The sequence below is a fragment of the Zosterops lateralis genome, assembly GCF_965231275.1.
Source record: "Zosterops lateralis genome assembly, chromosome: 8".
Classification (NCBI taxonomy): Eukaryota; Metazoa; Chordata; class Aves; order Passeriformes; family Zosteropidae; genus Zosterops; species Zosterops lateralis.
In genome coordinates, this window is record NC_139768.1 from 11405955 (window position 1) to 11422062 (window position 16108).

Sequence of the window (16108 nt, forward strand, 5' to 3'; positions counted from 1 at the left end):
ACTACTTTGGTCAGAGCTTCAACTGAAGAACAGTTAAGCAGCTAAACCATGATGAGTATGAGACTCATGCAAATGCATATAGTCATAGGTCCACTTCTGCTTAACTTATTGCTTCAGTGCTCTTTTCCATGCTTACAAATGAAGATTAGAATCCTGAAAAAAATTAATTTGTTTTTATAAATAAGGGGGTTTTTTTCTCCAAAGAGTGCCAAGGCTCAGTGCAGGGACAAACAGTCACCTACCCAGCCTGTGTAGGAAACATGATTCTTCCTGACAGAATTCAACAACACTTCAAAAGTTTCATGTGAGCCAGAAGGAACTAAATATTTTTCAGACGGGCCTTCACCAGGGCAATAATAAGGTAAACAATTTTTTTTAAACTATATGCCAATAGCTTAAGAACAGCATATTCAGTGAAAGTCGCAGAAGATCATTTGTCTCTTTAAATTCCAAGCACTAGAGTTTGTATTGCTACAAGTCACGAGTTACACTACTCTCAGGAAAGCATTCTGTGGCTTGTTGGAGTTGATTTATTAAAAAACTATGGATATTGATCTAATACCAATATCCAACTACGACGGACAAAGACTCTCTAACAGTTTAAAGTTAGAAAGTGTATGTTTATTACGACGCCGGGCAGCGTGCGGGATAGCTCCCAGAAACACATGCGCAATTTACAGATCATCACAGGGTCTTTTATCTACAGGAGTATTGAATACTCAAAACACAAATGCATATTCATAACTCTGGTACATCCCATTCCCCACTTCGTATGATAATTAGCCCAAAAAGCCATTAAGCATGCGTAGTTTGCTCTTTGAAATAGGTCAGTGGTCTTTTATATGGGGTAGGGTCCTAAAATGATGAAGTAAGATGGGTCTTCCTCTCTTTGACTTTTTAACCTTTGACAGCTGAATCCCGTTTTCCAGGACTGTTTCATTTATTATTGTATTGTATTCATGGGGTCTATTGATTATTCAGGATGCAAAAGCCTAGTTTGGCAGCTTCCATGATTTATCAGTTCCTTCAATGATTTATCAGTTCCTTCAGTCTGGCTTCTGTTAACAAAAGGGAAGTTTAGCTCTCTTACCTCAGCGATATTTATTTTAACTAAAGTCTTTAATTCTTCTAAATCAGGGCTTCAGACTCATGTGTGCAGAACAGTTCTTCAAAATGCATATTCCCAAGAAATGCAGCCTCAGAATGGCCAGTGTTTGGACAAGAGGTACACTAACACCTTACACTTTCCCTCAGAAGACTGTTAACTTCTTATACAACATCATTGTAGCAATGCAAGGGTCTCTTGCACCTCTGCTGCAGGATAGGATTAACTCAACAGACCCAACAAGCACCAAGAAACCCCTCCATGGCATGGACCAGAGCCTGTATTTTATAACACTAAAACGAGTTCAAGCTATGTCCAGACCCAGGCCAGACCATCTGGGCTTCAGTTTTGCCACAGCATTTTAAAACAGAATACTTACTACCTCAGCTGTCTTGCTTCTCTAAGTAAGGACAGCCCATCCCAGGAAGTTTCTGTTTCTAGGTTTTGTGTTTTCTATTCTCTCTTTATATGCATTACTTTCATTCTCTTTTCCCTTTTCAGATGGGCTTATGTATTTTTTGCTCTTCATTTGGTTCCCATCAATATCAGAAAATATATCATACATCCCATATGCCACCACAAGGTGATATAGATAAAATGTTGCAGATCATTCCCGGCTGGCAATTCTATAAACCAAAAATGTAGGATGGTGTTAGCTGGGAATAGGGCAGAGAAAAGTCTTCAATATTTCTCACTAAGCAGGGGTATCAGACCTGCTGAGCTGTGATGCTTTTCATTGCATAATCACCTTTTCCACAGACTGTGTGCTACTTCGTAAAGCAGAATTGTTTCTGTGGCGATTCTCAGGTTTTGTTGCCTAACAAGTACTTACTTCATTCATTTTCCCAGTCAAAGAAGCATATCATTAGCATCCACGTTTGAAAGAATTTGCTCCATTAAGAAATGAGGACAGTTTCAGTGAGGATCAAGCCCCCCAGATTGACTACAATTAATTCAGTGGTTAGCCAGGGGTATCCTGGGGTATCCAGTATATTGTTTTCAGAGTTCATGGAGATGACTTGGAAATAATAAGAATTAGTTAGCACCCTCTCTTGACTCCAAGTTTAAACAATGTTTTCAAACTTAATTCAGTTCCTGAGAATCCCTACAAAAGCAGGGTAATTCAGAGCAAACTCTTTTTTGTAAGTTGTGATATTCACATCTTTCAAATCACTTCTGGCTTTGTTCTAAGATTATCTAACAAAGAAGGATTGTCCCCCAGCAATCAGCAATTCAGAAAACAAGTAACTGGTGTGGAACCACTGACCAAAACAGCTTTTGTACTACCCACAGCAGCAGAGATCACATTCACAGCTAGAAAGTTTTGAAAAGAGCTGGATTCTTCCTTTTTATCCCAAAATAAAGTAGTTACAGCATTTACTAAGACAGGTCAGATAAAGATCAATAGTATTGATAAAGATCTGTTACAGCCTTAGGGAACAGAATAAACAAGTTCCTCATAACTATTCTAATGACAGGTTAGATGTCTCTACACCCACCCGGACCGTACTGCAATTTGGTCTTTGAGAACACCATGCAATGGTGCTATTTATCATAGAGTATTCCACTCCATAAATACTGCCAAATGAGCAGCACTTAGACATGCCCTCCTATGCATGCAGACCTCACACAGAACTCTGCTGCTGCTCCTTTCATTGGCACAAGCTGCTGGTAGTGAATCAGAAGGAGATAGACCAGAACTCCAGCAGGAGGTGCAACAAGGGAGTCGGAACAGAGGTAAGTTGCTTTTTCATGTGCATCCATGGTCTCTTCCTCCCTTGCCCATCCTTGCTCATCTCCACACAGATGTGCTGTCCTGGTTCTGTGCAGCTGGTTCTCAGAGCAGCCAGCTTGCTGTCCTTTCTGATTGCTGTGCCTCAAAGGGCAGGTTTGCCAGAGGTGGAGAGGAAAAAGCCTTTGACCCAGGCAAATGGGAAAAAGGAGTAACTGACAGTTTAATTTTGTTCTTCTTGTTTTTTTTTCCTTTAGGGATGTCATTGTAGATGCATGGCAACCTCAGCATTGAAAGCATGTATATGAATTAAATAAATACTGTTCTTATAGTTCCAAAAGCATTTGAGTTTTCCATGTAAGTTAACCTAGAGATGCTGACATCTACTAGCCTGGTGTCTTTCTGTCCTATTTATAGTGTATGTGAAAGCCATTATGACTCTCAAGAGTACACTGATGAATTTTTAGAAGGTTTAAAGTTTGTTTTCATTAAAATCAAGCCCCTCCAGAAATGGTATCTTTGAATGTCTTTCAGGCACCTTTGTCTACCTCTTTTTTTTTTTCTTTGTAAACTATTTCAGTTATTTCCAGTTTGCCATGGTAAATATCATTCTTTGGCATTGTTTTGTTGCATAAAAAGACTAGATTACTGTTCAAGGCTCCTACAGTCATGACCTGGCTATTGAAATTAATGAGAAATTTTTGTGCCAAGCCTTGGAGTTAATTGGTTCATTATGTCTGAATTACAAAACTTTCATGCTCAGTACAGTGTGGGTGTTTGCTTATGTTTTATGTATGTTATAATTCTTTGTACCCCAGTTTTGTTCTTCCCAAGATGGCTCCCCTGACCTTGTCCTTTGTACTCCATTTTGTTGTTTACCCCAAAAGTTATATAACCCTCTCCCTGCTTGCCCTGGAGACAGCCACTGATTGGCTGCTCCTTCCCGCCACCAGCCCTGTCTGTCACCCCTACCCCCCATGTCAATCTCCCTGAGGCCTGAGCCTGGGGATTGGCTGGGTCTCTTCCCGCCTTTTCCCTGATTGCCCCTAAGTGGATCACCCCATCCCTGTGCCACTCCCTGGTTCCATCCCATTGGTCCTCCCATGCTCTCTCCACCCCCTGAGAATTCTGTATTTATGCCGGTGCTTTGGTCTGCTCGGGGCTCTCTCTTCGGAGGACCCGGGCTTGGAATAAACACTTCCATTCCCAACTCCAAGAGAGTCCCTCCCTTTCTTTCGCTTTGGCTCCATTGCCGCAGAGTCTGCCGCGGGACGAGGTGGAGGACCCAAAATCGTGGCTGCTGTCACGTGCGCTTTGGGCTAGCCACTGAGGGCAAGCGCACGGCGACAGTACAGTATATAGAAAATTGCATATCATAAAACAGGTAATAATTTAACTACCACATAGCTTCATCTTTAGTACAAACTGTGACTTATGCTGAATGTTCAGGTTTTTTCCCAAACAATACTCCACATGCAGAAAAAGAGGAATGTGGTTTTTACTTTAGTTTGAACTAAATAAAATAGCAGAATATTTATTCTGAATCTGCTTCCAGAGCACACAGGTAGGAGGATTTCTGTTGTATCGACAGAAGAACTTGACTGTTCTCCTACAAAGTAGATAGACTACAGTGAGTTTGGATTTCAATATTAAAAGTAAATGGCATACTATATATTTTCTAATAATATATAATATATAACTTTTATATTCTATCTATCTATCTATCTATAACATTCTAGCTGTGGCTTAATACAAATGTTGTAGTGACTCAAGGGATATGATATATTAAATAAAAAATGAAAATAATTGACAACTCACTCCCTCCCTCCTGAAGAAATTCAGAGGAAAGAAAATAAACAAATATTTTACCTATCCTCTCTACACGCTCCAAATCTTAATGATCTTCCCCGTGGTGTTTCAGATAAGACACTCTGAGTTTATTACATGTTTCATCCATGCTAGTTACAAAGGTGGCTACAGCCAAAAAGAAGGACATTAATAACAAAGATAGCACTACCAGTTCTGTTCAGACAAGCTTTACTGTGACCACCAGACAATGTCTAAAATCTAGGAAGATTGAGGCTTTTCTGCAAGAAAGACAAATTTACAATAGAAAAGACCGTATGTAGAGAGAAAGGAAGGTACTCATCACAAACTAGCATCAATATCATATAAACACAGGCCTCCCAGGTTGGTTCCTTCCCATCCTGGAGCCTTTGACTCATTTGTGGTCCATATTAACAGGAAAAGCTGTAGACAATCCTTCCTACACAGGTACTTATTCTGGCAACCCTTGGGGAACAGACCTTGGGAAACCTTCAGGACACTCTCCTCTTGCCTCTTCCTGTGGAATTCCACACCACTCTCTTCCTAATACAAACTGCATGTGCTCTTCCACACAGCCCCAAGATGTGGTGCCTCCTCGTGCTGCTCTGCTCCCAAGGAATTGCCTTTTCAGCAGGATTCACAGCAGCCTTCACTCCAGGTGCTGACACAAACCACTGCAAGAAGAGCCGCAACCCTGAATGCTTCATGAATGTTGTAAGTTGGGTCACCTTCTTCCCCTTTTTTTTCCTAAAGCTTCTCTCCCACTACCAGATACTGATATCACTGAATAACAGTGCCTATCAGGAGGCTAAAGGAAGTTCCCCTTGAAGGGGTCCCTCCAGCATCACGAACCTAGAGGAAACGTCGCTGCTCCTGTCCAAACAGTCTGAGCTGGAGAGAAGAATTCCTTTGCAGTGGAAACAAAGGCTACATTCTAGTCTCAAGGCCTGCCCTTCTGTAACAACCTGTTTGCCTAGTACAGTGGTAAGGGTGCTTGAACCCCTTCTTCAAATAGCAGATACTCACAACAAAACCTCCTTTTTCTGAATCACCAAAGATTTCCTCACCATGGCAGCAGTGTGGTAGGTGGTGCTGTGAGTGTTGCATGTTTACCTTCTAGAAAGGCACAACCTTGTTGTGGGGGAGAGTGGGAGCTTCAGACAAGTTCATTAGAGAAGCCCTTTTATTGGGTCTTGAGGTGCTGAAAGAACCCCCTTGAATTCTAAACTCATTCTCAAAGAGGAGCTTGGGTGCAGCTCCTTCTCAATCAACCACCAGTAGCTTGCAAAATAGGATATTAATTGAGTGGCTTGACCACATTCTAAGGCAGAATATCATGCTACAGACCTGCCTTGCAAAACAGGATTATCTCTGAAAAGGTTTGTCATTCATTTTGTCCCATATTAGGGAATCAAATACCAGACAACTACCATCTAAGCAGGTCTGAAGAAGATTTTACTGCATCCTGCTACTCTCATAAGTCTGTTTGGTGCTTGAGTGCCACAGCTACAGCAACTGCTACACTTTGAGTGATACAGCATTAAGTAGAATACACAAACCACTTCACAGAAACACATCTCAATTCTTCTTGCTGCTGTTTGCATCCTCCAGCCTCCATGGCTACAGCACAGCAGCTATAGGATCATCCACAAAAGAGACCTGGGGTTTGTTTTCCTGCAGGAGTCCCTTTTGGTGTCCCTCCTTAGCAGTACAACACAGAGCAGTAGAGAAAGGCTAGCAATGTTTTCACATTTTTCTTCCTGGGATGTTCTTGTCTAGCTTCACCTTCCTGGGCAGAAGCAGGCTCCACACGGTTCCTACACCAATATCTACACTGTAAATTCATGATTAAAAACTCTCCTTTGACTTTCCACAGAGTGAAATTATCAGATATCATGGATTCCCCAGCGAGGAATATGAAATTACAACGGAGGATGGATACATTCTTGATGTTTTCAGAATTCCTGCTGGGAGGAACAGTGAAAATACAGGTATGAGATATAAGGATATAAGGAAAGTCTGAAAGTCAACTCTTACATGGATTCCTTGTCTTTCCCCTTTGCATCTGCAATTGCAAGTTCCATACCTTTCCATCTCAGCCAGGGCACCCAGTTATTCAGCCTGAATTCCGTATATTGGTTAAAACACTCTTGCAAAACCAAATTCTGCACCCCAATTTTAACTACACATTACCTATTACTATTACAGCCTAAAAAAATCTCCTCTGTTTTAGGGAAGAAGCCTGCAGTCCTGCTACATCATGGTATTTTAGGAGACTGTACTCACTGGATTTTCAACCTGCCCAACAACAGCTTGGGCTTCCTCCTTGCAGATGCTGGCTATGATGTCTGGCTGGGAAACAGCAGAGGAGTCACTTGGTCTTTAAAACACAAGACCCTTAAGCCATGCCAGAAAGAGTTCTGGCAGTTCAGGTACTCTGTGGAGAAAGAATTTCTGAAGAAAGCAACTTTCAGGGAACTAGCAAGATTAGGCAGTTGCTATTAGAATGCAGAACCTTTCCCCTTCTGGTTATACAAAGAAATTTCCCTTCTAAATTACAGGAAAACACTACATGTTTTCATATAATCTGACTTCAAATGGGACATGCAACACTTAAGAAGACTAGGCAAACTCTTTTCCACAGATGCAGCCACTCCTGGGCATATCAGGGAAGTTATAAGAAGGAATTGGGTGCATAATCTGGACAAGCTCTTCTGGCACCAGCACATACAGAAGCAAAACTGGAAGTACACAGGTCACCTTTGCCCATCCACCATGCTGGTTTCTTTAGGAAAAGGTTTCTGAAACTGGGAGGAATCTGTAACACTGAGGTCTCCCACCAGACACCATGTGTGAAGTGCAGAGAGGACAGGAGACTGCTCAGCTCAGTCTAGAAATCTGATCCACTGCAACAGATGTTATCTGAGAGAAAAATATTTCTCGTAACCCATGCAGGTGAAAGTTCTGATTAAATCCAGTTCCCCAAGGGCTCCAGCTGTCAGCTGAAACTGCACCATCCACACAGAGCCCAAGGCATCAGGCAGCCAGGCTGCACAGCTGCACCCCTCTGCCCACTTCCCCAGCTCAAGCAAGGATGCAGCAAGTGTGCAACCTTCTCCTTCAATGGGTCCTGCTTGGTGCAGTGAACAAAACTGACAGTCAGTGACTCACACTGTGATAGTCAAATTGCCTGCCAGCTTTTTGTGTTTCTCCCCTCAGCTTTGATGAAATCGGTAAATACGATATTCCAGCAGAGCTGAACTTCATCATGAATAAAACTGGACAGAAGAATGTTTACTACATTGGTCACTCTGAAGGTTCAGCTATAGGTAATGTTAGAACTTTCTGGGTACCAGTCAGTGCTAGTGTTTATGATTTATAGATAAGATCTGTGAGCAGACTCTGGGGTTTATGACATAGTGTGTCATTGTCCTTTTACAAAAAACAAGCTCAGAAACAGAGGAGAAAATGGGGGGGAGTGGCATTACTAGAAAATTATTTCCCTTTCTTCCCAAATGTGCCTTCTAAGAGTCTTTTTGCAGAATTAATAGCTTAGACCAAGCCACCGCCTTCTTTGTCTTTAGATAATTGTGTCAGTCAGTCAAATCCATCAGTGGAGAAATTTAAGCACATTCAGAAAACAGGATGGGACAAACCCTTTTTAGCTTTAATGCCTTCCTTATACTCTTCCTTTATGCATGAATTCACTTTCATGCAAGTATGTGCTTAGTTAGAAGGAAAACCTCTATTCTTAATCTTCAGATAATTATTGTTTTGCTGGATGCCAGCGTACACAGGTATAGTCTTTTAAAGACTGCAAGATCAGAAACTCTTTGGTTTGATTTTAGGGAACTTTAAAGAGAATTTAAATTTCAAAAATCTGAATAATATACCTTTTCAACCAAAACTGGCCCTAAAACAAAATTGTCAGTTCTGACAAAAGCAGTACCGGGACATGCTCTAATGAGCTTGTATCCTTAGAATTAACTTTATCTTCCAAAGAAAAGTTTTAAGCAAGAATCTAACATTCTCTTTACATCAGCAGCACACAAATGGAAAATAGCCAATGGGATGCTAACCTAGTCTCACTCTGTTGCTGCCTGCTGCTTTTTTATTTGGTCTATGGAGATCTGTTCATCAGCTTGGCTTCTTTTTCTGAGTTTGCAGGCTTCATAGCATTTTCCACTTATCCTGATTTGTCTCAGAAGATTAAAGCATTCATTGCTTTGGCACCGGTAGTCACCACCACACATGCTACCAGTCCTCTGGTTAGGTTGACACAGTTTCCCCAGTCACTGATCAGGGTAAGTCATTTCTCCTTCTAAAGAGAAAAAAAAAACTGTCTGCTTTGTCTCTACTGGACTCACTCATCCTGAACTTTTAAGGAGTGACCAGTTAGAATAGAATTCAGTGTATCAGGCTGCTGGCAGTGCCTATAGACTTCAGACTTTCCAAACTATCACATGGTATCTCTTTTCCAATTTCTTTAAGGTTGCAGGCATGCTTTCATCATTATTTATTTAAGTCAAATATTTCTGAGGAAAACCTTCAAATACCAGAACAAAAGAAATTTAATATAGTCTACTAAATATAGCCTTAAGCACTAATAAACACCACAAGGATGATATTTCACACCTTAATTTTATCAGACATGCAGATCATTTATGCTTGTAAAATATTTACTTGTAAAGTGATAAATGAAACTTAAACACCAGAAGGTGTCAATTTAATAGAATTTGCTGGGAATGTGGAAATCATGCATGTTATACTTTATGTCAAATCACAGAAGCACATCCTCTTTCTGTCCAAGCTGCATCCATGATGTGACTATAGAACATTCAGCTCTACACACTTTTCATTTGTCTCATTTGTCTGATCCCTCTTCACCTTTTATTGGTACTCACAGTATAGTCTGCACCTGCCAGGAAAAAATTCTAGGGCAAAAAGGGACTTCCTGTATTCTACAGCCATCAGTGCAGCCAACTTCCTTTCTCACTGAGATCAGTACACTAAAAACAGGTGGACAGTGACCTCCAGCACTTGTCTCAAGGAGAGTGAGGAGCATGTGGTCTCCCCTTGGGAAGAACACACTATAAAGGGTACTGGGAGGGCAAGCAGTTTCAGCAACCTTGCCTCTGGTGAAGAGGAAAGGCTATTAAAGAAGAGAGAGTAATTTATAGAAGAGGGAGGTTTCTGCATGAAATAATCTTGCAACAGCTAAGAAAAGTTTTGTACTTTTCCTCTCCTCAGTTATTTCTTGGCTGCAAAGGAACTCTTCACTACAATGAGCTGATTAAAGGACTTGTAACACGGTTCTGTGCATATCTGGGAAAAGTTTGTGCCAGTGTCTTCTGCTTCATATGTGGGGGCAGGATACAAAATATGAACGCGGTAAGCACATCCAAGAAAAGCTTAATACAAGTAAATCTGAAGTAGCTTTGAAGGGCAACTGCATAGAGAAAGATCTTTTTCTCTTTTGCACAATTTGTATCTTTTCCTTCCTAAACAGCAAGACTTCTGACTCCTCTGAACACAAGAGATGGTTTCTTTCTGTTTGCTACACATTGAAACATTTCCAGCCAAAACTCAAAGCTGTTTCTTTTCCCTGCAGAAAGATTGCATTTCTTTACTCTTGCTGCTACCTGTTTTTCTTACAGACCTTTCATATATCTGTTCTCCAGTCACCTTTCATCTCTTAGACTATTTAACAAGTGTGCCCGTAAAAATCTCTCGCACATGCAGCTTCATTAAGCTCAAGAGAATTGTGTATTAACAACCTTTCTCTACTGACCATGCACAGCACTATTTAAAAGCATCATACAAATCATAGAAATTGGGAAAACAAAGGCCATACAGGCTTCTCAAGTGATGTTTTCTCTATGGCTAAGGACTAATGTTGAAAAGATTTTCCCAAAGGTATAAAATCCTATCATCCCTACTGTAAACTAGCATATTTGTGAATATTTCCTCAACTTCTTTTTTTATATGTGAAGAATATCCTATAAAAATGAGGTTTTAACCCAGAAGCAGTTTCTCAGGGCCTTTACAGCTTTATTCTGTCACAGCACTGGGTCTCTGCCTTCATAACACTTCTGCTTTGTCTCCAGAGTCGAACGGATTCATACACAGGACATTTCCCAGCTGGAACATCAGTACAGAATGTTATTCATTGGCATCAGGTATAACTGTGCTGACAAATAAACACTCTTAGTATGGCTTTTTATGCAACTGACAGCTGATAGGGAAATCCAGAGATGACAGATTTAGAAATCTGCCCATCACATCTTCTCACCTGTTACAGAGGGAGCCCTGCTTCCCATGGCTCACCAGATAATTCCCCGAAATTCCCCTTTGGCACCAAGCTCTGAGATTTCCCCAGGGCACATCACACCTCTCCGTGTTAGGCTCCAATGGCTTCCAGTCTTCATCCTTATTGATGGAGATTTGGTTTTTGAAAGTTGCAGAACTGAACACAAGCACAGTCTTGGCACTTGGAAGGTGGAATAAGCAAGAACTTTACAGTCAGGGATGAACCAGAGAAGTGATCTGGGTTCAAGCTTCTCTCCCAGAGGGTTAATTGCAGCCTTGATTACCTCCAAAAGCTAGTTTACAGCACAAATGCTTCTGCAGCTGCAATGGCAAAATGGGGAACTGCCTCTTCTGCTGGTACCTCATGCCACTCTCAGACCTAAGTTTGTTCTGCCTAGGCTCCAAATCAGACCAGGGCAAGATGGCATTTGCTCAGAAACATATCACTCTATGTGAACTGTGAACTTTTAAGTGAACTGTGCTACTAAAACCAGCCCTTAAATACATGTGTGCTGCTATACATCCCCTGCCCAAAATTCCTGGTATCCAGACCAGAAACTCAGCACCCAGAGCCAGAAAACAGAGATGAGCTAGCAGATTTCTATCATAATCTCACTTACTTAAAGGTTGGGATAAAAAGAATAAAAATACACACACATGATCAGTAAAAGACAGGTTAACCCTTTATTATTTTGATCTTCCTTTTAGCGAAGCACAGAATACAACAGTTTAGTGTTAAGGTAATCACACCCTGCTCCCAATACTCTTGTATTCAGCAGAGAGCCTCTGATATTGCTGCCACTAGTGTGAGCAGACCAGACCTGATGAAGCAGGCACACAAAAGTCAAGGATTGAGAGGAGGTATCTCAGGCCAGTGAGAGCTCTGGCATGCTCCTGCATCACAAAGAGCCACATTGGCTAACTAAAGAGCCAATTAAGATAGGGCAGCAAGGTTTTAATAACTAAACATATCAAGGGTGGTGGTTGAATATCAAGAGAGAATGTTAGCAAGGGGAAAGGTGCTGAAACCACTTATCCAACAATCCCCCCTCAGTGTCCCTGGAATCCTGTCCACTGCCTGAGACTTGACTTCAATTGTATGCAAGAAAATTACTCCTGCACTCTGTCTCTTAACACTCATTTTATCTGCCCCCATTACAATATTAACAGATCCTACGTGCAGACCAATTTCAAGCTTTTGACTATGGCTATAAGGAAAACATGAAGAAATACAACCAGGTAAGGCAACTCCTTTTTCTGAGAACTCACCCTTGGGTCCTGGCAAAACTAAGAATAGAAAAATTCGTATATTAGCACCTTGAGTGCTACAAAAAGAGGGGGGAGAGTGCTCTTAGGTAAAGTTTCACTTGGCTCTAATACTCACAGTTGTCAAATTTATTCACAAGTTTATTCACAGCATGTATAGCTGCATACAGCCTCCCCTACTGATGCAGGGATGTGTCCAACAAGTCAGCTTACCTGCCATTCCCAAAAGGCTACACACAGGTCCTAGGACAGGATGTGTGCAGAGCTCTTTGCTTCCCCAAAAATCCTCAAGGTCTGCCTTTTGGTTAAATACTAAAATGGGGAGGGAACAAATAAAATAATAATAATAATAAAAAAAAAGTAAAAATTCATACCTTGGTTTTCAGAGGCTACTAGTTGTAAAAATTAAACTTAAACTTAAAGGATAATTCAGTATGGCACAGTGGAGACTGCTGGGGAGAATTAAAGTATCCTGTATGGAAAAAAGGAAACAGACAATATTCAGTCTGTAGGAGCTTTAGTTACTGCATAGTCAACACTCAACATGCTCTGCTCCTCTTGCAACACTTATAACTTGCCTGTTTATTTTTAAAGGTTTGATCAGATCAGTTGACTTGTAGTGTGCTTTGTGAGTCAGGGCAGGTTATTTCATGGGTGGCACATTATATTACAGGTGGATAAATCTTCCGAAGACACCCTCCTTCTCAGACACCTTTAATACACACATATGGTCTTTAAATAACTGAAGTTTAAATTTTGAAATGGGCAACATTTTATTGTGGAAGGTTAGGAAACTGCCCAAAAAGCAGTGAAGATGATAACTGAACCACTCTTTGATAATAGGGTCAGTTTAAAAACATCTTGTGTATGGTCTCTCACCACACTGACAAATAACCATCCTGCATTGAGTAATTTGGTTCAGATCTCAGATGATCTCCATTTTAATCTTCTGAGCTTCTTTAACTTCTTCTGTGATGGTAAGCAAGGCAGGGAATGGGGTTAGGAAAATGAACAGTAAGAGGGTGGCCTCCACCCTTATGGCTTTACTGGAGGCAGTGCAGAAGCAAAAGACAAAGATGTTTGCACAGAAACCTCGCTCTAAACGCAACTTCTGATCCAGCAGTATTCACTCAGGTCTCCTCCCTGTCTTACAGAGTGCTCCTCCTGTGTACAAGATAGAGGAGATAAAGATACCAACTGCTGTTTGGAGTGGTGGACAGGACACGTTTGCAGATCCAAAGGACATGGCAAAGCTGCTTCCTCGGATCACCAATCTCATTTATCACGAGCATTTTCCTACATGGGGACATCTTGATTTCTTGTGGGGTCTTGATGCAACTGAGAAAATGTATCTGAAAATCATTGAACTACTAAAAAAATATGCTTAAAGTGCCACAGAAGGATTTAATTCATGCAGTAGAAACTCCAGAGATTTCCATTTAGCAGTTGATTATTGGGATAAGGATAGGTATAGAGGTTTACAAACTACTGACAATTGGTTTGCAATGTTTTAATATTGCTTCCTATGGTGTTACACTATTTTGGTGACTGTAGCCTTTCTGAAGAAGCTGAGGTACAGGAATGACCACTGAAAATACAAATATATTCAGGAATCCCTTACTTTGGAAGATTTCAGTTTTTATATCGCCGATTTTGCTAAGATTTCATTTTCTGTTTCCCTGTTGATCTGTACTACATTTTTCACATGAGACAAAGGTGATTCCCCCTGAAAACCCAGAATGGGAAAGAATTTCTCTGTTTACTGAACTTTGCTGAAGTTGAACCATCTGTCATCCTGATAGTGTTTCCCCTGTTTTCTTCTCCTCACATTACCAACAGCAGTAAGGAAGACCCAAAAGATTTCCACTTGTAAAACTACCCTGGCATCTAAACAGACAGAAGTTGGCTATACTGGCCCAAATGTCAAGAAATCCAACACCAAAACATGTATGTCAGAGAAAAAACCTTGACTATTGGACAGATGCAGATACTCTCTTACCCTCACACCAACTAATGGTTTGTTGCCCCTCTTACTACAGAGCACAACTATCTTTGTGATCATAACCTACCTAGCAAGTGGAGATTGAGAAGATGCAGGCATAGCAGCAAATGGCACATAAGAGACAACTGCATCCATCTCAATAAATATTGCTGTCACTATCAGTAAAGAAGTTGAATTTCTTCTAGGTCCTCAGTTCATCATGTCAGTGCTCGCCTGTAAGACTATTCCTGGGGGTAAAGATCACACCAAAAAGTTCATCATCACAGGGCAGGTCAGGAGAGCTCAGGCATTGTGGGTATTTCTGGGTGGGGGCATAAGCCCAGATTACTTAGTCAAGACTTGTGGAAAGTGAAACCCATTTGGTAATAATCTGGGAGATAGCAATATAAACAAAACATGTTTGTATCTCATAATATAGATAACACATGCAAAGGACACCTTCATGCAAACATATGCAAATGACACACCTCCTCTAGCACCTGTGGTACCACTGGGAACTGAGTTGTCAGCTTCTGGAGACATTTCCAGTCCAAGACACAGAGTGGCTACTCTTGCCCACACCACAGCATTTATAAATCCCAGTGTCCTGACCACCCCAGAGAACTCACAACAGACCTGACCCACCCCCATAAAGCAGCAGGGCAGAGCCAGCACTGCCACAACAAACACTGCACCCAGCACAGACACGGGCTCAGGTCTGAAGGGAGGGGGGGCAGGATCCACAATTCCAACTTAGGCAAAGAAGAGGAGAGGGTCTGAAGGATCTGGCAACAAAGCCCTTCACGTCTGCTCTCATTCACACTTCTGCAGCACCACCCAGCATTCAGACAAGGTGCCTGGGATGAACCTGACACTGTGACTTTGCACAAAATGTACAATGGAAGGGAGGGAAGAAAAGAAATTCACAGCACTAAACTCCTTCCACCCTCACCAGTGGTGCATTTTCCCTGCTGCAGAAACAGGGCTAACCATGAACTAGGACTGATTCTCCATGAACCATAGCACATGGCTCTGCCCAATGGAATAAAGCAGTGGGCACACACTGGGGACTGCCCTTTCAGGGAGGTGAAGGAAGATGGATCTAACTGTTCCTTAAAATCTGGTTGTGTGGATACAGGTCTGAAATTAAGTTTACTCATCCTGAAGCAGCCACCGAGGGCTGCCCCAGGACATCAAGTTCAAACTTTTCTACAGCATCTTCCCATTCTGTACAAGAAGAACCAACCACAGACACACCCTGCAAGAGGTTACAGGGAAATATTCAAGTCAGTGACCAAGAGTTCTTGGGAAAGAACACCATGTGCTGTGTCTTCAATACTGAGCACCTAAATCAGCCTAACGTTCAGCCTAACTTCACCTCTGACATAAATGATTTTACAAAGGATTGCCAGATTTTCTAACAGAAGACAATTTCCAAATACCCATCTGATAGGCTCTCCGTTTACCAAAGTTTCCTGCAACCAAACTTTATCTTCTTATTGCCATCCATCAGAAATGCAGTCCTGGAATGCAGAGGGTCTGGACAACAGGAATACCCACTCTTTCCATTTTCCCTTGGAAAACTGGTAGCTACCCAGACAAAATCCTTGCAGCACTGAAAGTGCCCCTTCCATGTCTAATTCAGGATAGGAATAACCCAGCACTTCCACTGAAAACCCACCATGGCACAGAACTGGAGCCTCTATTCCATAAACCTCTCAGCAACTAAATCCAAGACAACAAGGTAAGTGTTTGAACACACTGGATTTTTGTTGCTTGCCCAAATCAGTCCCTCCTGTTCTTAAAGCCAGGACCAAAACCTGTTGTCTCATTCCACAGCCACTGGCACCAAGAGTGGCACTTCAAGGCTGGGATGTCAAGCAGCCAG

General features: G+C 41.6%; 1 protein-coding gene across 1 annotated transcript; it reads left to right on the forward strand.

Annotated features, from left to right (window-relative positions):
* The first annotated feature begins 2734 nt into the window (after window positions 1-2734).
* LOC310912122 (lysosomal acid lipase/cholesteryl ester hydrolase-like) lies at window positions 2735-13724 on the forward strand. The gene is made up of 10 exons (XM_083866378.1): window positions 2735-2842; window positions 5240-5378; window positions 6541-6655; window positions 6898-7096; window positions 7884-7993; window positions 8832-8968; window positions 9915-10055; window positions 10772-10843; window positions 12144-12212; window positions 13394-13724. The coding sequence occupies exons 2-10, from the start codon at window positions 5247-5249 to the stop codon at window positions 13625-13627; spliced, it is 1209 nt and encodes a 402-aa protein (XP_083722504.1). The 5' UTR covers window positions 2735-2842; window positions 5240-5246; the 3' UTR covers window positions 13628-13724.
* The last annotated feature ends 2384 nt before the right edge of the window (window positions 13725-16108 follow it).